Source organism: Abrus precatorius, unplaced genomic scaffold, assembly GCF_003935025.1.
Source record: "Abrus precatorius isolate BTA unplaced genomic scaffold, Abrus_2018 Scaffold8, whole genome shotgun sequence".
Lineage (NCBI taxonomy): Eukaryota > Viridiplantae > Streptophyta > Magnoliopsida > Fabales > Fabaceae > Abrus > Abrus precatorius.
The window spans coordinates 34,709,734-34,733,522 of NW_020874428.1; the positions used below are offsets into that span (position 1 = coordinate 34,709,734).

General features: G+C 30.8%; 3 protein-coding genes across 8 annotated transcripts; 2 read left to right on the top strand and 1 right to left on the bottom strand.

Moving 5' to 3' along the window:
- Nucleotides 1-1,243: 1,243 nt before the first annotated feature.
- LOC113845829 lies at nt 1,244-18,723 on the top strand. Of its 3 annotated transcripts, XM_027473455.1 has the most exons (4): nt 1,244-1,257; nt 15,974-16,455; nt 17,358-17,545; nt 17,990-18,695. In XM_027473455.1, the coding sequence occupies exons 2-4, from the start codon at nt 15,981-15,983 to the stop codon at nt 18,497-18,499; spliced, it is 1,173 nt and encodes a 390-aa protein (XP_027329256.1). In that variant the 5' UTR covers nt 1,244-1,257; nt 15,974-15,980; the 3' UTR covers nt 18,500-18,695. The 3 variants fall into 3 exon arrangements, with proteins under 3 accessions (XP_027329256.1, XP_027329255.1, XP_027329257.1); XM_027473454.1 differs by lacking the exon at nt 1,244-1,257 and having other exon boundaries at nt 15,772-16,455; nt 17,990-18,723; XM_027473456.1 differs by lacking the exon at nt 1,244-1,257 and having other exon boundaries at nt 15,801-16,455; nt 17,361-17,545.
- LOC113845828 (putative clathrin assembly protein At5g35200) lies at nt 6,736-12,366 on the top strand. 4 transcript variants are annotated; one of them, XM_027473451.1, is made up of 16 exons: nt 6,736-7,048; nt 7,469-7,590; nt 7,671-7,740; nt 7,884-7,981; nt 8,478-8,619; nt 8,709-8,809; nt 9,027-9,110; nt 9,245-9,295; nt 9,376-9,441; nt 9,516-9,581; nt 9,665-9,745; nt 9,851-9,928; nt 10,538-10,705; nt 10,861-10,936; nt 11,279-11,391; nt 11,564-12,366. In XM_027473451.1, the coding sequence occupies exons 2-16, from the start codon at nt 7,495-7,497 to the stop codon at nt 11,921-11,923; spliced, it is 1,650 nt and encodes a 549-aa protein (XP_027329252.1). In that variant the 5' UTR covers nt 6,736-7,048; nt 7,469-7,494; the 3' UTR covers nt 11,924-12,366. The 4 variants fall into 4 exon arrangements, with proteins under 4 accessions (XP_027329252.1, XP_027329254.1, XP_027329250.1 ...); XM_027473453.1 differs by having other exon boundaries at nt 6,788-7,048; nt 8,478-8,565; XM_027473449.1 differs by having other exon boundaries at nt 6,831-7,048; nt 10,535-10,705; nt 11,564-12,323.
- Nucleotides 18,724-20,225: 1,502 nt separating the features above from the next.
- LOC113848061 (vesicle-associated membrane protein 711-like) lies at nt 20,226-23,487 on the bottom strand. The gene is made up of 4 exons (XM_027477428.1): nt 23,071-23,487; nt 21,465-21,655; nt 20,994-21,157; nt 20,226-20,329 (listed from the first exon to the last, which is right to left on the bottom strand). Exons 1-4 carry the CDS (start codon nt 23,294-23,296, stop codon nt 20,239-20,241), a joined length of 672 nt encoding a protein of 223 aa, XP_027333229.1. The 5' UTR covers nt 23,297-23,487; the 3' UTR covers nt 20,226-20,238.
- Nucleotides 23,488-23,789: the final 302 nt, after the last annotated feature.

Consider the following 23,789-nt stretch of genomic DNA (forward strand, 5'->3'; position numbering starts at 1 on the left):
TTAAGCTCAGTTATTTTTCTTTCTTTCAAATGAAGCATCATTGACTCTTAAAATTTCATACAGTTTTTTTAATGCGTGTCTGACATGTAATAAAAAATAAAAAATAATGTTTTTATTAAAAATTATAATATGTAATATTATTAATATATTAAAATTTATAATATTCTATAATATCTAATAAAAATTTATTATACATTAATTCTTATTACGTATCGTTAGCAAAATTGAGTTGTATATACCAAAAACAAATAAAGAATTAACAATTTAACAGGGACAAGGTTTGAAGTTCTTGCTAGTTGGTTCACTTTCCATATTCACGTGGCTAATCGTTGACACATGAACACAAAAGAACTACCGAATACCCTTCTTGCACCCATCACATATTAGCTGCACAACCTACCGACTCTACTGACCTGCAACTCTGAACACAATATTTTGCTGATAATTCAGATTTTAAGAACAAAAGAAAATAACGTTTATAGAAAAAATTTTCTAATAAAATTGGGTGATTACAGTATTTAAATTTAAAAATTTCAGTGTGAATAACTATTTATAAACTTTTTTTCTCATAAAGATAAAATCCATTCATTTAAGTAAGATCTTATTGCACATTTTAAAGTGGATTATTATTCTTTAAATAGATAGGAACTTCGCACCAATTTTTAATGTTATTGTTAATAGGATGGCCCTGGATCATTATTTAAAAAATTGTTGAATGCTACAAAATGGTATTCACAAAAGCCTTACAAATCAAACGTGTTGTCTATTCATAGGTTAAAAAAAACTTCAAATTAGTTTTATAGGTTTTGAATCCTATTTATCAATATGAAAAATGTCATATTACATGGAATTAAAAAACATAAAATAAATCACCCATAAATAATGATCGGTCATATTGCAATTGTTTTTGTATCTTTCTCTTGTAATGTACATTATTAGATAGATCAGTGCCAATTAATTGTCTCTTTTCTTAATTGTGGTTTTAAGGAAGGGAAGTAATATTAAATATCCCATGTGATTGCATGAAGGGGTGCGTAGATATGTGTTATTGTGGATGAACAGAGCATCGTGGTTGGATGTTCTAAAATCAGAAGTCAATGGAGTTGAAAGGAATATCTTAACAAATATAATATTCAAACAGGTAGCAGTAGCAGTGGGGTTACATTGATTCTTCCATAATTGGCAAGTTCAGTAATCATCACTTCACATCCAACCAACGAGTGGGAATTAGGGAGAGAAAGAGAGAGAGAGAGAGAGGAGAAAAAGATAGAAAATAAAAATTATATAATGCATGAAATAAGAGAAAAAATATAAATGTAAAATAAGGTAAGTGTAAAAATATAATAATTTTAAGTAAATTATAAACTATCATACAAAATGTCATTATAATGATGTTTAGATAAACTATTATATGTAATCGTTTATGTAAAATTAAATTATTGATATTAACTGTTATATTCCGCAGAGGGATAGGAGTCTCATTTGATACAATCAAAATTCACAATAATGCATGAAATTGTTTTGAAAGGATGAATTCTCTGTGAATTCAAAAGTTTATCGCCAAAGCCACTTTCGTTAAAAGCAAAAAAAGGTGTGGCTACAGTTTTTTTTTTCTTCTTTTTTTAAAGAATGTGATTTTATAGTCTCATTTAAACAGGGAAAACGAAAAAGTTTGTATTTTAAAAAGCATGCCTCCATAACTTTTCTTTTTTAAGTGTGGATACGCTTTCCTTTTTTATTATTAATAATAAACTTACTTCAACTATTTTTAAAATATTTTATTAGTATTTGTTTAGAATATGAACACGGTCAATGACCTATATTTGCACCTTAATATTTATTCAATTATATTTTTGTAGCTTTTATAATATTCTCACTTTTTTATGAAAAAAAAATAATATTGTATCTTAAAACTAAATTACTTACTTAATTATTGTAACTAAAAACATTTCATTGGTCAAATAGCGAAAAGATATAAAATACTTTTCATTATCATTTTATTATTTAGTAAAAATTAAATATATTTGTTGTTTTGAATGATAAAATGGATTTAATTTTTATTTATTGAATATAAAATTTATTAAAAATATAAAAGATATGAAATATTTATATAAAATTACATTTAATTTTTAAAAATATATATTATTTTTACTTTAATATCTTCGTTCTAAGAATGCTAAAGCTTCATCTGAAGATAGTTTTCGAAAGAAAATAAATGAAAAATATGTAATAATAATTTTTATTTAAAAAAATTTAAATGAAAAGATAAAGTTTTATAAACTCTCTTAAATTTAGTTTTAAATTCGTTTAAATTAAATACTTTTTATTAATTTCCTTCTTTTCGTTTTTTCTCAATTTTTTTAAATTTCTAAAAAAACAAAATAAAAAATATTTTTTCCCGAATTTCAAAATCAGTCAACCCTGCTCAAGCTTAGAATTTCGAGACTTCAACAAACTTGATTTAGTTTTTTATTTATTTATTTAAAGGGCTTTCTAACCTTTTAACTTATTATTATTAATCACGTTATTAATGTCATTTATAGCTAAAACGTGTAGTGATTTACTCTTGTAACTTAATTAGTGAGATTTAATTGTTCCTAAGCAACTTCCATTTCTAATCTAAGATCAAGACAAACCCAGTCACCATAGAGTAATCCCAAAGATATTTACTGTTTCAGAAACTCAAAATTGCCCTCTCTTTTCTCAAACTATCCCTTCCATACCATATAGAATTAGTAAATACAAATATTATTTGTATAATAAATTTCTATGGTTTTTTTCATAAATTGAAAAGAAATAGAAAAAGAAGAGAGAAAAACAGGTTATACAATAAATAATATAGTGAAAAGAAAAAAATATTATTATAAAAAATTAAAAACTCATTAATAAAAGGTAATCACAATACCCACATGTTAACAGTTTTTACTGCCACTTTTTCCTAATTGTTTTGGACCATAACTCACTCAAGGTAACGCTAAATTCAATAATCGGGTAAAATGGATAAAATCATCAGTTTTTTTTAAAAACTCAATGGCTTAGTTATGTTTTTATTTCTTTTAAACATTTAACGTATTTTTTTATTTTTCATAATTTATTATAATTTAATTATAACAATCAAATCTTTCATTACAATCAAGTCTTGGGCTAATATGTTTAATTCGTGGATTTTCTTTCTTAAAGAGTCTTAAACAGAGAAGTTGTTGGAATGACTTGATTTTGGTCAAGGATTTTATCATAGTAATTTGAAGGGGAAAAAAGGACATTGAGAAGTCAAAATCACACAATATTTATTATAAAAATTAAAAGTGTAATTTATTAAGTATAATTTATTAATCAAATTTGTGTAGATTTCTTTGGTTACAGACAGGGGTCAAGCCGAAGCTGCTTACTACAATACAAATTTGTGTAGATTCTCAACTAGAATAGGACTGAAATCTAATTTTGTGTGAAATTATTTATTAAATAATAGAAATTATATTTCCTTATATCAAAAGTGTACTTAATTATTTTTGCTTGAAATAGTATTTGGATTAATTTATTTTGAGCTTCTCTTCTTAAAAAAGAGAAATTAAGTCTAACAAATTCTAAGAAAATGAATTTTAAAAAAAAATGTAGATTTTTAATTAGAAAAACCTTTTCAAAAAAATGTCTCTTTTAGAAAAATAAGTATAGGAAGTTTGGGTTTATTTAATATCAAGAACCAAGGATACAATACTTTAAAAGATTTAACTTCAAGATAACATTTTAGGTTTAAAAAACTATAAAATTAACAAACAATTGTAACTTTAAATTTAAAGCTTTTACTTTTAAATTTACCTTTTATATAATTTTTAATCTAAAAAAAGGAGGCCAAATACTATCTAGAAATATGTTGAATGATATAATTAACAAAGATAAAATTATCAATTTAAAACTTATAATACATCAGTGTTGTTTTTTTAAGGTAAATTAAACGAGTACATATCTTTTATATATGCACGACCAAAATAAAAAAATGAAGCTTGAAATTTAATTAACTCATATTTTATAATTAGAGTTAAGACGTTTATTATAAAACTAAACCAATTTAAAAATTGTCGACACATCCAAAAAATTTAAATGTAGTGTTGATATAGAATAGAAATATTTGAACTTATAAAACTGAAATAGTTTGTAAGTTTGTAGTTTATTTGATTAAAATAAAAGTTTTTACTAAATGATTTTATCTCACTAACCTTTATTTAAAAAAATAATAAATGAAATAATGTTTGAACTTGTAGTTTGTTGTGTTTTTTTTTCTAAATTTATCCTTATTAGTGTAATAAATTATTTGTTTATAACAATATTGCTAATTTATTGTAAAATGCTAGATTATAGTTTTATTTCATTTAATACAACTTAACAACTTTTATTGTAGAATCCTTATTAATTTATTTTAATTAAACAAGCCAACTTAACAACATTTAACTACAAAATGACTTTTTAACTTTGAGCTAAGTTTTAATTAAAAGGAGATGAATAATTTATAGTTTAGATTAATCTTTGAGTCTTATTTTCATAAATTTTTGATATAATTTATCAGAATAATTTTTAAAAAACCATAATTAAATTTATAAAATAAATCTTTATATTAAATAAATGCTTCATTAAATTATATTCCCAAAACATAACCTTAAAGCCATTACCTCTTCAAATACCAAATCTTGGAAACATAAGTCAACAGGAAGGTTGAAGATTGATGCAGTCCTTTTACGATCACCGGTTCCAAGCGATGAGGAAGAATCCAAGTTGCCACTGCCAGAATTTGTACATCAAAGTCCCCACCAACACTATGCTTTCACCACATCAACCGTTTTGTTAATCCGTGCCATCAAAAATGAGTTTAACTGTCCCCATAATGGAAGGTTGGCTGTGACATGTTTGATTATTGGGTGGTTGGTTAGGAGATTTATCAATCCAGCCACTTGCAATTTTCAATTTTGATTGGATTTTCAGTTCCTTTTCAATTAAGAAATTGTTGGGATTTATTTTAGAAACATATATATGTTTGTGGAATTCCATTGCCTCAGATTCAGCCTTAAACAATATCTTATTAAACCATTCCTCAAAGGAAATGATCTCATCATCAATCCTCAAGCAAAGACATGACAGGGTCACAAACTCTACAAGTTTAATTTGACCCATTCGTGGATTCTTAGTGCATAGATAATGCTATTATTCTCTTCTTACCTAAATAAGTTAGAGAGCTGCTTGCAGATTGGGTTGGCTTTATAAAGGATTCACCAAATTAAGTCATGGGTTCTCAGTGGGATGATCAATGTCCATATAGCCTTTACCAGTTCAGGTTAGCAGCTATTGGCAATTCTTTTTTTTTCCCCACATGCATGCATATTTAAAAAAGTTATTTAAATCAATAAAAATTGACAATATATATAATACTTTTTATATATGCATTAATTTTACAATCAAAAGAGACACCTTTTAAGTGTCTACTCTTAACACTGCATAAAACATTTTCTTACTTCTAGCAATATATAATATTGATTTCCTCTTATTACCATTGTCGCCATGCAACATCTTCCTTAATCATTGTCTTAGCTTGCATTCTTTGATCACTGTTTTCATTAGCATCCTCTGGTCATTTTCATTGTCGGTATTCTTTAATTGCCATCATCGCTAGCGCGTTTTTGGCCATGTTACGGCCAACAATTTTCTTTGTCCATCACGAACTAGAGACATATTTTTATAAACTCTGACCCTATCAGAAAACGTAAACAAACAGGTCGATCAAGTTCTTAGTTCTATTGTAAATAGCATTGGTAGTGATCTAAACATGTATTTTTTTTATGATTTAAAGTTAATTATTTTATATATTATGCAACTAATAAAATTGTAATTCGATTTAAACTATAATTTTACACCCCCAATTTTTTTAAAAAAATGAATTAAAATTATTAGTGAAATATTCCAATTCTGAAACAGTAAAATTACTAAAGTAAAACGTTATAGGTATAGTTTTATTATCCTCCAATTAGAAGTCAATCTCAAAGATTAAAAACATATTTGTTGAGAGGTTCCAAAAAGTTGAAAAGTAGCTTCAACTAGATATCGAGTTTTGGGTTATCAAATAGCAATAATTCATATAATTGCTGTTCTTCGATCCCTACTAGAGCTCCCAAAATTTAAGGATCCTTTGGTAAGAATCCAAAGTATTGTTTGGATGTTTAACTAATGATTGTTCAAAATAAGAAGAAAGAAAGATGGGAAAAAAAAAGGTTAAAAATAATAGTGTTATTATACATAAAAAAAAAAAAAGGAAATCAAAATAATAAAATCATCTAAAATATTCTAAAAATAATCAAGACATGATTCCATATTTTCCGTATAAATCAACAATCAATTCTTTTTTTTCTTAATCAGGCATTTGCATATTTATATGAAAACGAACTATTTTACAAAATCAACAAGAAAAAAGTGAATTCAACTATTGATATTTACTAGTTTAGTTATTAAATTAAATACCGGATACATTTTATAAATGTAATATAATATACAATATACTAATTCCTAAAGAATTATGGAGAGTAAAAAAAAGGGGTAAAAGGGTGGAGGCATTGTTGGAAATGGTGAGGTGGCAGAAGAGACCAAGAATAGCGAAAGTAGAGACAAAAGCAGGGGATCAAATCCCAATTTAACCACGGAGCAGTACAACTTCTTACAATACCGTATTTCTGACACATAGATTAAGCGAAAAATGTGCTGATTTTTAATTTCATTTTCTTATGGGTTTGTTTTTCTTTATTCCAACAACAACAGCAACATTTTAATCAAATTAAAATTAGCGTCAGAGACGCCGACGACCAACCAAACGAAGCTCATATTGTTTGTCGACTTTTCTCTCTCTCTCTCTCTCTCTCTCTTCGATTCAGCTTCAGCTTCAGCCAAATCCAGTTCTAGTCGTAGATCGTGCTTTTGCTTTTGTGTCTCTGAAGCAACTCTTCTACTTGGGCTTCTTCTTCTTCTTCTTCTTCTTCTTCACTTTTATTCGATTCGCTTCCTGCAAAATTCTGTGAGCACATCATTTCTCAACAATGCGTTACTTCTTCTTCTTTTTTTTTAATTAATTTTAAGGCCGTGTTTGCTCGTTGTGTCTCAGTTCTTTTTCGCTTTACTGGTTTAATTTAGAAGCACGTTCGATTATTATTGTCAATTTTGAAGTCTGTTTCTGGATGTTATTCTGAACTTGGGGGGTTTGTTAGTGTCGGTGAGGGTTGTTTCCTTAGTTGGATCTGAATACAGGGATATCGAGTTTAATTTAAGAGATATTCATTACTTACACTAATTAATTATTATTCTTTTTTAAGTAAAAAGAAAAAAAGAAAATATAATTAAAAAAAGTAAAAACTGTTTTTGATTTTAGGTTAGTTGGTTAGAACGAAAAGAGTGGGATTTGGAAATAACCGAGATCTTATTTTTTGAGTTGTGGCAGAGTTTTGTGATTGAACGAGGGAGAGAATGTCGGGTGGCACGCAGAAAAGTTTCAGAAAAGCACTTGGAGCCCTTAAGGACACCACAACAGTGTCATTAGCTAAGGTCAACAGTGATTACAAGGTAGAATAATTTGTACATACACTCTGTTGGATGGGATCATGTGTTATGTCTCTGTTACCAATGGATTTAATGTATTGCAGGAATTGGACATTGCTATAGTTAGAGCCACGAATCATGTTGAACGACCAGCTAAGGAAAAACATATAAGAGGTTTGTTATTTCACTCTCTTTGTTTTTGCTGTTTATTTTTTGCTTCCGCTATTTGTTTGTTACATGTTTGTAGATTGTAGGAGGAACAATTGTTGGATAAGTTAGGGTTTTGATTCCAAGTGTTTCTATGCTCTCTGTTGCAGCTATATTTTCGGCTATCTCAGCTACAAGACCTAGGGCTGATGTTGCCTATTGCATCCATGCTCTTGCCAGGCGATTATCAAAGACACATAACTGGGCAGTATGTACATCTTGTCATAGATCTTGTGCAAAATGGGGTTGTGGGTTGATTATCTCTGTGATCTGAAGTTAATATTATCATTTTTTTACATGGACATCAATTTTTTTTCAGTGTGATGCAACTTGTACGATTTAATTATCTGTTGGTCTATATTCTTTTTTGCCAATGTTGATGCAACATTACATTTTAAGTCGTATTCATGCATTGTTATGCGTCCTCACTTCTGGAGATTGTGGCATGATCATCACTCGTGACCTTATGGCCAAATAAAAGTGGGACGAATAGAAATATATGGATAACACTATTAACAGAAGTCCACCAACAATGTTTTTCTTGAGTATTAGTATTATTGAAAAAATGAGATCATTTGATCAGGTTCTGAAGCTACAATATTTATGTGCACTATATTTGCTTGTGTAAATGACCACTGAGCATGTGTGTGTGCATCTATTTACGCTTCATCTGTTTAGTTGATTGACAAGTGGTTTACCTTTAGGTTGCATTGAAAACTTTAATTGTTATTCACCGTGCTCTGAGGGAAGTGGATCCTACATTTCATGAAGAACTCATTAATTATGGAAGAAGTAGAAGTCATATGCTCAACATGGCTCATTTTAAAGATGATTCCAGTCCAAATGGTGTCTCTGTCTTTCATTTTTTATTCTACTATCTTTTTTTGATTATGTCTATTGACTTTGTAGCTGTCATTCATTGTTTTATTGCTCAGCATGGGATTATTCTGCATGGGTACGCACTTATGCTTTGTTTTTGGAGGAAAGGCTGGAATGTTTTCGTGTGCTGAAGTATGATATTGAGGCAGACCGCCCTGTAAGTAATTTCCTTCAATCATTTTTATAAACTTACTGTGTACGAATACAGATTTTTTACTTCCAGTATTAGTAATGGAATTATTTGAATGTTGTTTATTAATTAATATTAGTTGATAATAATAATATGACACACGAAAGTCTCATCTGTCTTTGCTATCTCATCACACACTTACTTTTGACTACAGAAAATTCACCAATTGTGAATTTTGTAACAGAGAACCAAAGATTTGGATACTGCAGAATTGCTTGAGCAGTTGCCAGCTTTACAACAACTTCTCTTTCGAGTTATTGGTTGCCAGGTAAGCTGTTGATCCAAAAAAATCAAAATAGATTGAATTTTGACTCAAATGGTGGGTATGATTGTAGTGAACAAATTTTAAAATGTCAATAGCTTTATGATTGTACAACTTGTTTTAACTTTTTTGTGGTGCAGCCACATGGGGCAGCTGTAAATAACTTTGTCATCCAGTTAGCACTCTCAATGGTAGGTCAATTATTAACCATTCTATATTCTTTAGTAGTGTTTGCTTCACCCCCTTTCTGAACATAATTAATATTCCATAGGTTGCTTCTGAAAGCATTAAAATTTATCAAGCTATTAGTGATGGCACAGTCAACATGGTTGATAAGGTATATATGGTTATGTTCATGGATTTGAAGCTTGATGTTCAACTTTCAATTTATTTATGAGATTATTGTGACAGTTTTTTGAGATGCAACGCCACGATGCTTTGAAAGCTCTTGATATATACAGGAGGGTTGGGCAGCAGGTATCTCTTTGCAAAATTTTCTGTTTCTGTTCTTAACTTTATCTATCCAGACAGTTATGTCGAAAAAAAAATTTTTAATCCAGGCTGAGAGACTGTCAGAGTTCTATGAAATATGCCGTAATCTTGATATTGGGCGTGGAGAGAAGTTTGTTAAAGTTGAGCAGGTCAGTTGGATATTATATCACTTGCTTGTGCCAATGACATATTAGCTTGAATTTTCATTATTTTTTCTGAAGTATATACTAAGTTAATTAGTTGATGATATGAAGCCCCCTTCATCATTTCTGCAAGCTATGGAAGAGTATGTCAAAGATGCTCCCCAGGGACAAATAGTTCGTAAGGATCAGGTATGGATGAACTTCAAGGAACTCTATTTTATGTTATGGATCATAAAGAACTAGTGTATTATTTAATGCACTTCTAGTTGACACGGTAGGCACAAACAGAACCAGGGAAAGACCCTGTTGGCTATCTACTAGTTATAAACAATGATCCATTTGTTACCGAAGATCACATTTTCTTTTAAAAAGAGGTGGTTCAATCATTGTTGCAATTGGGCGGGTAGGTAAATACTGAAAATTCGAAGTTAATACATTATACTTGTTTCCATCATGTTTTTTGAGGAGTTCTATTATTTGGCCCATCAAAACATTTTGGAATCTCTTCCATTACCTTATGAAACATCCTGTGATGATTTTATGTGCTATATTTTTTATACAATACTTTTGTCTTTTCAACATTAACTTTCATATATTTGTGGAGACAGTAATATTAGTATTTTAGCTGGAGATGGTTGTCATCTGCATACTATTTTTCCTTCCATTTGTTTTAGGTATTCACGTGTTGTTGTAATCCTTTAACTTCGGCATGTTTCTTCTGTCCTCACTGAAATGCAATATTCATATCCAGCAAAAAATGTTTTTACCAATGAGTGCTTCCATATTAATTAAAAGCAGGCTGCTGACAACAAAATTACCTCTCCAAAAGAAGTTTTGGCTATCGAATACAAAAAGACAACAGAAGAGCAGGAGGAGCGTTCCCCCTCACCCTCACCACCTCCACCTCCACCTTCTGAACCTGTGAAAGTGGAAGCACCGCCAGTGCAACCACCACCTGATTTGTTGGTAATTGCTCTCTTTATTTTGTGTTTGTGTGTGCATGTACTAGCCTTGTTTTTGGTATAATTTGGATTATTGACTGATTCTACAAGTAATGCTTCTTTTTACCAATAAGAGCGTTGCTTTAGCTGCACTAATTTCTCTTTTGGCTTGCTAATTAGAATTTGGAGGATCCTGCCCCAGCTGCTTCAGAGTTGGAGGAGAAGAATGCCTTAGCTTTAGCCATCGTACCTGTTGGTAATTTGTTTTTCCTTTTCCTCCATTTTTGCCTAATACATTGAATAAAAGCTTGCTGATCTGCACTTGTGAACCTTTAAAAATAATTGACAATAATAATTAGTTTATAGAAGTGGACTAAGCTGGTTTTCTTTTTAAGAAGAGTGATGTTCCATATTATTAGGATTAAATCTCTCTGTTATTGGCTAATCATGTGAATTTTCCTCCCGCATTGTTTTCCATTTTCAGCACTTTGTTGGCAGTTGAGATTAGAATGCTCCATTTGATAGTTCCTATTTAGAATAGATGTAACTGCATGCCTTGGTGTCAACTTATATGATGTCTTGTTAATGATGGTTTCAGCTGATCAACAACCTTCTGCTGTTCCTAATCAAGCAAATGGAACTACAGGATGGGAGTTGGCACTTGTTACTGCTCCTAGTTCAAATGAGAGTGCTACAACAGCTAGCAAGCTGGTATGCATTCTTCTACAATAAATTGAGCATTCTGTTAGCTCATATAATTAGTGAATGTAAATCCATCTCTCAACATTCATATGCATATCTCTGCATAAACACAAACAAAAACTCTTTGCATGCATGCTACTTTGGTTATTCTGATAATGAGTGAGACCTGTTTGGTAATCAGGCTGGAGGTTTGGACAAGCTTACACTAGACAGCCTATATGATGATGCACTAAGGAGAAACAACCAAAATGTCAGCTATAATCCATGGGAGCCAGCACCGATGGGGTCTATGATGCAACCAACAATGCATGATCCATTTTTTGCCTCTAATACAGTGGCTGCTCCGCCTGCTGTTCAGATGGCTGCTATCTCCAACCAGCAACAGGCTTTCATGTTTCAACAACAGCAGCAGCAAATGGTGATGATGGCCCCTCAACAACAATCTGTTAATCCTTTTGGAAATTCTTATGGAGCCACTGTACACCCCTATGGCTCAGGTATGCCTGTTCAATCATACAATCCATATACAGGCCTCATATAGACATTTCCTGTGGAAAACAAAATCCATAATAAGCTCAAGGAAAAACAAAACATGGACACTCACCTTTCAGTTCTGAGATTGGGAAACTTGAAGAGTAGACAGATTTGTACCATACGTTGTGTGTGCCATAGATAGCTAGAGTGAAATTCTTTTTGAATAATTAGCTGAGGGAGGGTTTTGATTATATGATTTTTTATGTACAAGGTAATTGATAATGAGCTTTGATTCAAACAGCTTAGAGTTTCTTTTATCCCCGATTGATAACGGTTAACGCTTTAGCAGAAAATTTGTTCTTGATAAATTGGATTATATTGTTTTCGGTTTCCATTCCCTGTACATGGTGCCCAGTATATATTCATTATGTGAGTGATATACAATTTGTTTTATGAAAATACTTCAATTCTGATAAATTAGTCATTTTGGTGTCAGGAGCAATTTTTCTTCATTGTCATGTGTAAGATGTTGCTATCGATATTTAATTTGTACTCATTTCTTTTCTTCTCGAAGGGTGAATTAAACCCCGGAGAAATTGTGAAGTAGCACTTTTTTTTTTTCTCATTTGTTAGAAATTAAGGTATCTAAAACTTGTTTCATTCGTAAATTTTCATCTCTCTTTTTCTAAGTGGGATTTTATACGAATAAACTGTAGCAAGATTTAGAATTATTTTTATTAATAAGGTCGCACTGTGTTCATTGGACGTTGCTATTCTACCGCGTACTTCATTACTGCATACTATCTAGTAGGTAGCACTTGGGTCCATAGTTCAAAAACTGCTGGCGAATCCAATCCAACGGTGGATTTTACACACATACACACGCTAACATTTTTTTTTTCTCTTTTTCCAAAAACACGAAGACTTTTTGCTCTCTCTCTCCGATGCTTTCTTAAAATTGACCACCCAATGTCGATGACAAGTGATAAGGCGACACTTCGGCTCGGGAAGGATATTTTGTTTTGGATTGGATAATTCTAAACACATTATATCTCATAGGCTAAATACTACATTTGTTTAATACATTTGATTGATTAATTTTAAATAAATTGTTGGTTAATAAATTTAATGTTTAACTACTGAAAAGTGATGTAAATGTGTGTATATAGGTCATGTTTGGCCAAAATTAGTTAATAAGATAATTGGAAAGTTTAATTTTAATTGAAAGTTATTAGTTGAAGGTCGGTAAATTAGCTTTTTGAATTATAAATATTTAATAAAATTAAATTTTGAATTGGTTGATGAATATATAATGACATAAAAGGTATATTTCTATAATTTTTAATATTTTTTATTTGTATTTTTTGGTTTATTATATTTTCTAGTTAATTTTGAACTCCATCATTTTTGTCTAAAAAAAGTATTTTATTAAAAATTACATAATGTAAACAGTGCAATAACTAAAATAAACACTGTAATATTAAATAAAATTATTATTACTAATACTGTTATTATTAGTTTAAACACTACTTTAACTAACTTATTTAAAATATTATAAATTAATGAAATAAGTTAATTTATTAAAAATTTAATTTAATCAAATAAAGAAATCAACTGAAATGAATTATTAAATACAATCATAATTATGTTTATTTAACCTAATTGGTTACATGTTCATTTGTCGTGATACGATCTTTTACATGCGGGAGATGTGTAGACGCACAATAGTTATTTCTTCCCAAAGTCTACATATAGTTTTATTATTATTGGAGATTTTATTTGATTGTATTATGGTATTTTAATTGAAATATTTGTTTCAATTAAAAATAAGAAAAACTTATCATATAAAAAAATTACGAATTAGAAAATAAGTGTGAGCCTTAAATATTTTTTGTAGTATTATAATTTCAATATTTATGAACTACGTTAAATGAAACAATTTTGTAAGGTAATAACAATAATTAACTACGATTCATGTCATTTACAACCTGTTGATAAAATATGCACACACAAAAATGCTGCTAGCCAATAAATATTTTAGGATGAACAAAAAGGGTCATAATAAGGATAGCTTATAGAATAAAAATTGTATTCGATAATCAGTTCAACTAAAAGATGTTTAAAAGGCTTTAAAAAAAAGATGAAAATAACTTATGATTCTAATATCTTTAATTTGTTTTAATAAGCTTTTTTAGTGTAGTTTATTAAAATATTATTTAAATTTATTCTAATAAATTTTATAATCAAATTTATGTTGCAATTTTTTGTGTGATAAAAATTGATTTAATTAAATAGATTACCTACACACCATTTTTTTAAATTTTTTTTCTTCTTTATAGAAAAAACTAATATGAATCCAACGACCCATTAATTTTTTACATTTTTAATAAGGGTAATAAAAATGTATATTGTCATTCCAATTTTAATTTTTTAGAAAAAATACCCTTACTGTTTAAAAAAGTATTTTGGACAAAAATCACTTTAAAAAGAATAATAATAAACATATGAATGTGACAATAGACATATTTAGAGTAATTATTTTTTTTATTTTAGATAAGTAATTGGGGATATGTTCCTTTGAATCTCGTGGTTTATAATCAATCAGTATTTTACTATTTTATTTTGGTATTTTTCTGTGTGGTTATTATTTTAGTTTTATCCATGTTACTTAAAAAATCTCTCTAGAAACAAGCAAAATAAAATAAAGGGGTCCCATTTATTTATTCTGAAATATTGATGCAATGCGACAAAGAGAGAATTATCAATGAAATGGCTTTTCAAGTTTGCTGTACTTTTTTGTCTGGGCAAATATAAGAGCTAAATTCATTTTGTCATCAATAATTCATGAAAAAATAATTCATGAAAAAATAGCTATTCAGTATGGCCATGTAAACCCATATTAAAACTGATTCAAAATAATTAATATAGAAATTTGTTCCTATTAAAATATTTCTCCCTGTTCACTAATGGAAGTTGTAATCTTATATGCAACAGCCTTATTTTATTTTTTACATAAAAAGTAAATATTTAGAGTGTGTTTGAATGAAGTATTTTAAGTGAATAATTTAATTTTTGAAATAATTTTTAATTTTATGAGTTAAAATTTTTTGTTTGAATATTGAATTTTAAAGAATTTAAAATTCTAAGAATTTTTAATAGGTTGAAATCAAATATTTTTAAATCCTAAAAAAAATACCATTAAATTTAATTTTTTTTTTTCATTTATTGTGTGTTTCATTTATATTTTTAATTAATTTTATTTTTAAAAAATGTAAGTGATTTAATTACTTTATCCAAACAAAAAGATTTAAAATAAAGAAAATTCAATTATTCCATTCAAATAAAATATTTTAAAAAAATTAACTGATATAATAAAAATTTTAAATTTTTTTAATTATTTGATCCAATCCAAACACAACCATCTCAGAAAAATTACTAGTTTTAACTATAGTAAAAGATATAAATTAGATTGTTTTACATTTTGTGTATTTTTCAAGCAAAGTCTCCCGAAAACGCTTTTAATGTAAGTGAATGCGATTGCAATAAAATATAAACAATGGTGCGTAGCCCAAAATGAAAAAATAAAAAATGTTGCAATTGACATAAGGGTGAAGGTTACGCATTGGGTCAAACAAACAAGAACAGGGAACAATGAAGAAAGCGTAGTTGTGCGGTGAATACGAGAGACAATTGCCTCATAATGCGTCTACTCTGATTTACAGTTTTCAATTTCCATGTCATAATTAACTATTTAACTTTATTTTTTATGTATCATATTATTACTTTACTCATAATATTCGAAAATTAATTTTTTAATTGGCTACTTTCATCATTATCCGTTGTCTCGTTATCATTTATTTTTTTTTATATGTATAAATATAAATATATATTAAGCGAGATTAATTTAACTAAGCTGAAAACCTTCTTTGATGAATCATGGAAAGCCAAGATTGAAGCCTTCATCTATCTGACACGTTCTCTTCTCCGTAAACCCTTTCAATTCCAATTCAACTTAGCTACGTTCTTCTTCGAATCCCCAAAGCTGATGCAAAAAAAATAGCATAAATACTTTAATTCCAAAGATATATAAAATTGCGATTAAAAAAAGTAGAGAGAGAAAGAGAATGTCTTGGCTCTTCAAGTCCAACGACCCTGACCCAGAATCTTCTCACCTTCACCGCACCGTCATCCACTCCAATTCGCCGCCGGCCACTCCGCCACCCGCCGCCGCCGATCGTCATGGTGTCAAGGACGATTTATCGCTTATTTTCCGCGGCGTCGCCAACTTTCTCGCTCCACCGCCGTCTTCTTCCTCCTCCGCCGGTGATTCCTCGCCTTCGCAAACTCTGAGCGGAATCCGGAACGATCTGGTGGAGATCGGCGGAAGCTTCAAGAGCTCTCTCTCGCTTCTCTCCACGAACAAAGCCGTCACCGGAATCTCCAAGTTCGCTTCTCAGTTGCTGCAATTGGAGCCTGATCAACGACGAAGTAACGATGATGCGGTGCCAGGGACTACGGAAAATGTTGTTCGTTTCGTGAAGGAAATTTCTACAAGGCCTGAGTGTTGGACCGAATTCCCTTTGCCACTCCATAATAATGGTATTTCTAGTGTGCTTCAATATGCAATATATTTATAACTATATTATTTTATCATTTGTAATTGTTCTGATTATGATTCTCACTTTTCGCTATTGAATTCGTATAATATCTGATTGTGATGGAGTTTGCGATTGCTTTGCTAGTTTTTGTGTGTGTGTGTGTGTGTGTGTGTGTGTTTCCTCTTAGTTTAACCATATTTCTATATATGCTGTTTACGGTGGTGCCTCTCTGCGTGTGTCTGTGGCTAATTGGCTAGATCTCATGAGTTTCGATAGTTTCAAATACCTTAACGAGTTAATTTTTTTCTCTATAATTTTAGGGACTTTATAATATTTTTACAAAGAATTGAAGCTTTTTTTCACTCATGCCATCCTATAATTTGGAAAATTCTAACTATTGCTTGCTTACATATTTCGGGGGTTCTGACGGGATTTACCTTAATGCTGTTGCTGGCTTGCTGTTATAGAACAAAATGCAATTTTATTTAGAAAATATTAGAGGTCTGATACCTGAGATGCATGTCATTTTAACTTCCAATATGGTAATTCGTGGGAATGAACCTCTTTAGAATTTTGTTGGGGGAAGGTTCTATTATGAACAAAAGCGGCAATGCTCCTTCAGCAATGCTGATTTCAAAGAGTTGTAGGAAGCTAGTTCACATTCCCAGTCAATATGATGTTCAAAGAGCTTGTGTCCATCCTATGTGCTTGTGTGCTTCTGAGCATATCTCTTGTTTAACTCTCATTCAAGTGTTCTTTGAATAAAAGTGGTTTTGAAACTTGAATTTTTAGATAGCATGAGTCTGAGAAACCAAAACAATACCCATTTTGTTTATTTTTATTCTACTTGAGTACATGTTGAGATTGACAGACATTTTAATATGGAAATTTGATTTGTTGCAGCAGATTTCAGCATGTCCAATTCTCAGAGAGAACATGCATTGGCTATAGAACGTCTGGTGCCTGAATTTGTTGCTCTAAGACTGAACCTTTGCAGTTACATGAATGTGGAAAAGTTTTGGATGATCTATTTTTTGTTAATACTTCCAAGACTAGATCAGCACGACTTTGAGTGCCTATCAACCCCCAAAGTAAGCCATTTTTTGTTCAATATTGTCTTATTTTCAATTGATTCACTTGAATAGCAAGGCCTTGATTCAGTCATTGTACTCTATGAAACATGTCAGCTGTAGTTTTCATGGTAGATATTTGTAACTTTCAAAAACCGCAAATTATTGCATGCTGAACATGCATAGTTATGGTTATTCTATTTCTATATGTTACTTGAAGTGATCCTCTATTTATTTATTTTTTTAGTGTAGCTTGTGATGTATATAATACATGAGGGAATAGCTTTTGAAGTGACCCTTGTTTATTTTATAGCATTCTCTCTAGATGTTTTGGTTGTACTAAAGAGTTTCAGATTGTTTAATCTCTGGCATCCAACAATTATGTGATTGAAGATAAATTTGTGGATATTATCTATTCTACTCCATGTCTGATATATCATGCATATGTTTTTCCCTTTTTGTTAGATTGTTGAAGCAAGAGATGTGCTTCTTCTGAAACTTGAAGAGAGGAAAAATTTGCAAGCTGAAGAATGTGAAAAACCAAGGACTGTGGATACAGCATATGAAGAAGTTAGGGAGGACAGTGGAACAGAAAATGTCTCATTTGAACAAAACCAGATTCTGACAGAGGTTACAAATGCAGCAAAGGGTTTAGAAATTGATGACATGATTAGTTCTGAAAAATGGGAAGATACAGATATTGATGCAACTTCATTGACTTCCGGTACAAAACTTCAACAGGAGGAGGACGTCTCATTCAGTGAGCTAGAGGACGATGGGAGTGATAGCTCTGATAAATTCTCAAGCTATAAGGAGGCACGGGACATCAGGGGTTCATCACCAGAGGGTTCTAGTAGCTGGGTTCAGCTGCATGAAAGTTCTGAGAGAGGCGGCCGGCAGAAGGCTATCCGTGTAAAAGGTAAGGATTCAGAAGATGAATCAAATGATTGGCTCACTGTTGATGATTTTAATTAGATAGGCTTTTCTTGATTCAGCAAGGTGTAAAGGTTCAATATTTCCCCCTTCTCTGTGGTTCTGTATTTAGGGAATACAAAATCGTATAAATTGAAGTATTTCTATTCATATTCACACGTACACATTTCGTGTTTGTACAAGGCTACTGTTGGGCATTGGGTAAATATCATTCATTGTTTGAGTGTACAATGCAAACAAAATCAAGGATTTCTACTATTGTATTTTGAAAGTTTGTGTCAGTTGATCATCAGTAACACTAACACAGAACGTAGATGTCAAAGTGATTAAATAATTTATGGTACGATCAAAATTAAACACTTTTTGGATTTAACTTCGATGAGTGTAATAGTGAAAGTAAATTCATTAACTCATGATTGAATAATACGTTCAAAATTTTATAGTGAAAATTTTACCCAACAAGGGTGATTAAAGTTTGGTTTGACTGCGGTGATTAAGGAGTTTGTGCAGTAGAGAAATGTTATATATATATTTTCGTATTCATTTTTATTTTCAAGTAAAATTGCATGCTGGTTTTACTAATTACTAAAAGAGAACAAATTTAGGTTATTTGGTGAAACAAGAAAACAAATGAATTCAGTAATAAAATATTAAATAATATATCAAACATGATGTTCTATGCATTCGGTATTTTATTTTCTAATTTCCAATTGAATGTCACGTTCATACACAAGCAATAATAGAAAATTCAAACTTGTAAAATACATATATGCACATCGGAAACAAAAAAAGGGGTGTGGCACAGACTTGAACCTGAACGCTTGTGCCTGACACTAACTAAACAACAAATGAGAGTCATTAAATGGGTTGACGTGTATATTACTTAGTAGGATCCCCAATTTCACATAAACTTTACCGAATGATCAAAGAGATTATTGTTAATATTATTTTTTTTGTCGTGATTATTAATATTTCTGAAACAATCAAAATTTCCATGTTAACATTACGCCCATGCTTTAAACATCCCCTCGTGCTAGTTGGGCTACAAGTTCTTCGAAACATAAAAACAGTACGGTAGTGGACAAAGATCCATTAAAAGCTTAGTAACAAGTTGAAGAAACATGGAACGTAAGGGACAGATTGAAATTGTGTCATAAATTTGAAGTTGCTTAATACTTCTGTTTATAATTTTTATATGTTTCACGAAAATACATCATTTTTTTATATAAATAATTTAAGTAACTTTTCTCTAATCATGCATCTCTAAAAAGTTTACTAAATGGGTTGCATAAGTTATTTCACCTTTTTGTATCTCATCAACTAACAATTTTTTTCTGTATTATCATAAACTTCGGGACCGAGTTTAAGGCCTTAGTTATGAGTAACTATAACAGGTAACACGCCTTTAATGCTTTTTATTTTGTGAATTTAATGCATGATTAAGAATGGAACTAATATGAAAAAGGGAAAATGAAATTGACACATTTGGAATATTATAATAGCAATGAATGCAAAGAAAATATGGAGAGAGAAAAAATACAAAATGTTCCTTCTGAATCGTCAATAGGGTAATGTAACTTGCAGAGTCAGTCATCCACCATGCAAAGTTACTTTCTAAAACAGGCACAAGCCTAGACTGGTGACATTTGATAAATGAATGCATCCCAATACATTATATCCCTTTTTGGTTGACCCAATACATTATATTCATTATAACTTAATAAGCATACAATGACAGTCAAAAAGTAGAGCAAAAATAATTCACAGTCAACCTTCATAGCTTATCTCCAGCAGGCAGCCAACAAGGGACCATGGCAGATAAAGACCAGAATAACATAAATGATAACGGCGAACATTATAATAAGTGCAACCCTGCACGAAAAGAGAGGGAGGGTAAATTCATTAAATAATATTTTTAAAATTAAAAATGTAAAAATAAATTGTTTGAACTGAAGCATGTATAGTATATACAAATTTAAATTAAACACTATAAGAGAAATTCGAAATCATACGAGACGAATTCGACGAAAACTGTTACACAATTATCTTCCATGATTTCCATCAAACACTTTATTTTTCTATTATTTTTAATCTGTTAGTTAACCAATAAACTTTAAACAGTTGGATTCGTCACTTTTTCGTACTAAATTCATCCGTACCATTTAGCAATGCTCATATTATAATAATCTTAAAGCTGGTCAAAATGCATGCTCAAGCAGGCTTGATTATGCTTTGACAAAAAAAAAAGCTTGATCATGCAACTCCATAGTGGTAAGAAAGAACAGAAAATTTTAAAGCCTGAGATTTCCATAAATTGACTGGCTTCATGAATAAAGCACATAATAAAATAACCCTTTAATGTGTTGTTTAAACCTTTTGTTCAGTGGGAAAGACATGGAACTAAATGAAAAAAATAAATAATAACTCATTCAAGAAAACCCAGGAAAAAGTCCAATGCTAATATATTTCCTTTCGTTCTCATAATGCATAAACTTAACTCAAACATGAAATCAATTTATAGCATTATCATACTTACGTTAGCCTAACATTACTCCACCAAAGGTTATTTTTATAACGACGGGACTGCCTCTTGAAACGAATTGAATTGCTGTTCATTGCTGAAGTTTTCTCTACCAACAGTTCCAAGCGGCCACCTCTCTCCAACACTTTCTCAATGTTGTCAATCATCACTGTTCTGACCTATCATTATCACATGACAAATGTTTGAAGTATTTAGTATTACATGCTAATATTAATAGGACAAAAACTAGGAAATTATGCAATTCCTTGTTTGAGTTTATCATATATCAAAATCAAAAGAATCATAAGGTAAATTAAAATTATTCAACCAAAAAATTGCTAAAGGATCAGTCTACAAGGCTAATAGAAAACATTTGGAGCAAAAAATTATACATGAACTGCATAAGGGAACCAATTATAGACGAGCAAAGCAAACAAGTTGGGATCAACATGCAGATAAATCTGAAAATGTATATATTGAACTTGCCTGAGTCATTTCCCCTTTGAGACGGTTCAATCTGTCAGCATTTGGGTCATTGGAGTAATAATCCATCTGTTGATTCAACACCCTTGAGAACTCATCGTTCATGGCATAGGCAGGAGCTGAAAGAATTGCACGGCCATATGTCTTCACAAATTTTTTATGAATATCTTCAAGAAATGCAAAAGGGACCATTCCTGCAGCGAGTGAAATAGGAGATTCATTACAGCTCTTTTAGGAATTGCAAGCTCTACTGTACAACAAATCAAGCAGGAATATTTTTACAGCGAAAAGTTTGACTTAAAATTTTGTAATAATTTATTCTTACTTCCCAATAAACATGTCACAGAAGTTATTTCAGTTGTTCAGTCATGTAACAACCAGCAAAATGTTGCCATGCAATATGCATCATCCCATATTACATTCTTTTTCAATTTCACCAACTTGATCCCATATTTCATTGGGTTTAAATGTGATCTAGTTGTCATTGTAAAACATTTTACATTATTGAGCCAGTGTCATATCATTATCGTAACTAGATTGTCAATTGCAATAAAAGCTTTCAACAGTTTTAAAAATAAGTAGCATAATACAGTGTATTGGAAGTCTAAACTCTTAAGTTGTATTCTTTTACGGTTCAAACAAGTTACATGTTCATGATGCAGGGGAGTGAGTACTCCCATTTATAGTGGAGAACCTGGAGGCTCTCCAGCTTCACCAATTATAGAAAACTAGTATCATCCAAGGTAAAATAAAAACAATGAATGTCATTAAACTGACTAACTTGAGCAGTGAGATGCATGGTGTGAAAAATCAGTCCTTAAACATATCAGTTATTAGTCAAAGTACCAACTACATCACCTTTAAATTACCATAGATAAAGCAATCAGTATCATCTCTTTTTAAGTTTTACAAATTAAGTTACCAACAAATCAATGCGAAAAATCTACAATAAAAGTTCTTGTGAATATAAAAAGTAAAGTATACGCTTGTCCTTTCCCAAAATTTCCCAAAAAAAGGAATGGCAGGAGAAGGGAGCGAGCATTAGCAGAAGTGGCCCCGTAAGAGTGAATCATGGTGCCCAACAGTTTTCCATTTTATGCTCTTGCATATCACATTCTTGATTGGACATTTTTAAGGCTCATATACACTTCCATAACAAAACTGTAATTTTGGGATTGCCATATACAGAATTTCAAGAAACGAAAAAAGCTCACTCCACAAACAAGAATACCCAAGATTGTCTAATAAGTGTATTCAATTTCCTTTCCTTTCCTTTCCCACCAAAAGGAAATTTCATCACAAAGTCAAATTTTGAATCAACTAAGTGAACTAACCACCTATGTCAAACAAAAGACACGATTGAAATGAGTGCAGGGCCAGGGAGACATTCCAGGCACTCTGACAACATTTATAATTCAACAATTAAATGAAATCATCAAATTAAGGGGCACCAAACATCTATAAAAGCATCAAGTGAATCAATTCATTAGAGCCACCCCACCCCAAAACAAAAAGTAAAAGTATTTGGACCAAATTATTGTATTAGATTCACCAGAAAATAATTAATTTATATTTTCTTAACCAAATGATTGAATAAGAGGAAGCTTACTTCCAAATGCATCATCAGCCATACAAAGAACAGTGAGGCCATCTGTTCTCTTGACATGAAAAACATAGAGATCATGGGAAAAGGAAACATTGCTATCATTGTTATTACTTCCTTCATTGATCTTGTTTAGTATCTGTTTGGCAACCACACTAGCATTACTCTGTGAGGCGCTGAACTCAGCCAGAACCACCTGTCCCCTTGCCACCATTCCATACAATATCCCCATTGATGCTCAAAAGGGTAAATGTTGGAGTGAAAGAAAGATGAAAACTTTGAAGGCTTAATTTGCCAATGGCTGTTGTTTTGGTGGGTTAGAAAAGTGAAACAGATTTGGTTTTGGTTTTGGTTTTGGTGCAACAAAACCAATGCCAAACCGAGGATGAATAGAAACCAAAGTGTCCATTTTGATTTGATTTGGTGTCCAAAAATGGTGGTAAAGGACAGTCTGTAAATTGAAAAGGAAGCTCTGCCCCTACCCTTTCTCGTGTGTGCCATGGCATTTTCGGTGGCACCAAATTTGGCGCTAAACCTGAGATCCTATGTCAAAGGGAAGGTAGTAGTAACTAGTAACAACAATATCATTATATCAGCAATATTTAAAAATGATAGACATAAAAATTATTTATATAAAAAAACTCTTCATTCAATCTAGCTAGTTTTAAGTTTTGGCTTTTAACCAAAAAGCAATCCAGGAGGTAGTGTATATTCAGTTAATGTTT

What these genes read in the sequence shown, in the direction of transcription:
- LOC113845828 (XM_027473449.1), top strand. Translation starts at nt 7,495, where the DNA reads ATGTCGGGTGGCACGCAGAAAAGTTTCAGAAAAGCACTTGGAGCCCTT. An exon ending in CAAAGACACATAACTGGGCA is followed by an intron (nt 7,982 to 8,477) that starts GTATGTACATCT and finishes GTTTACCTTTAG; the next exon opens with GTTGCATTGAAAACTTTAAT. An exon ending in TTTAGCCATCGTACCTGTTG is followed by an intron (nt 10,937 to 11,278) that starts GTAATTTGTTTT and finishes TGATGGTTTCAG; the next exon opens with CTGATCAACAACCTTCTGCT.
- LOC113845829 (XM_027473455.1), top strand. Translation starts at nt 15,981, where the DNA reads ATGTCTTGGCTCTTCAAGTCCAACGACCCTGACCCAGAATCTTCTCAC. An exon ending in TTTGCCACTCCATAATAATG is followed by an intron (nt 16,456 to 17,357) that starts GTATTTCTAGTG and finishes GATTTGTTGCAG; the next exon opens with CAGATTTCAGCATGTCCAAT. An exon ending in AGTGCCTATCAACCCCCAAA is followed by an intron (nt 17,546 to 17,989) that starts GTAAGCCATTTT and finishes CCTTTTTGTTAG; the next exon opens with ATTGTTGAAGCAAGAGATGT.
- LOC113848061 (XM_027477428.1), bottom strand. Translation starts at nt 23,296, where the DNA reads ATGGGGATATTGTATGGAATGGTGGCAAGGGGACAGGTGGTTCTGGCT. An exon ending in GGCTGATGATGCATTTGGAA is followed by an intron (nt 21,656 to 23,070) that starts GTAAGCTTCCTC and finishes CACTCGCTGCAG; the next exon opens with GAATGGTCCCTTTTGCATTT. An exon ending in TGGAGTAATGTTAGGCTAAC is followed by an intron (nt 20,330 to 20,993) that starts GTAAGTATGATA and finishes CTTTTCGTGCAG; the next exon opens with GGTTGCACTTATTATAATGT.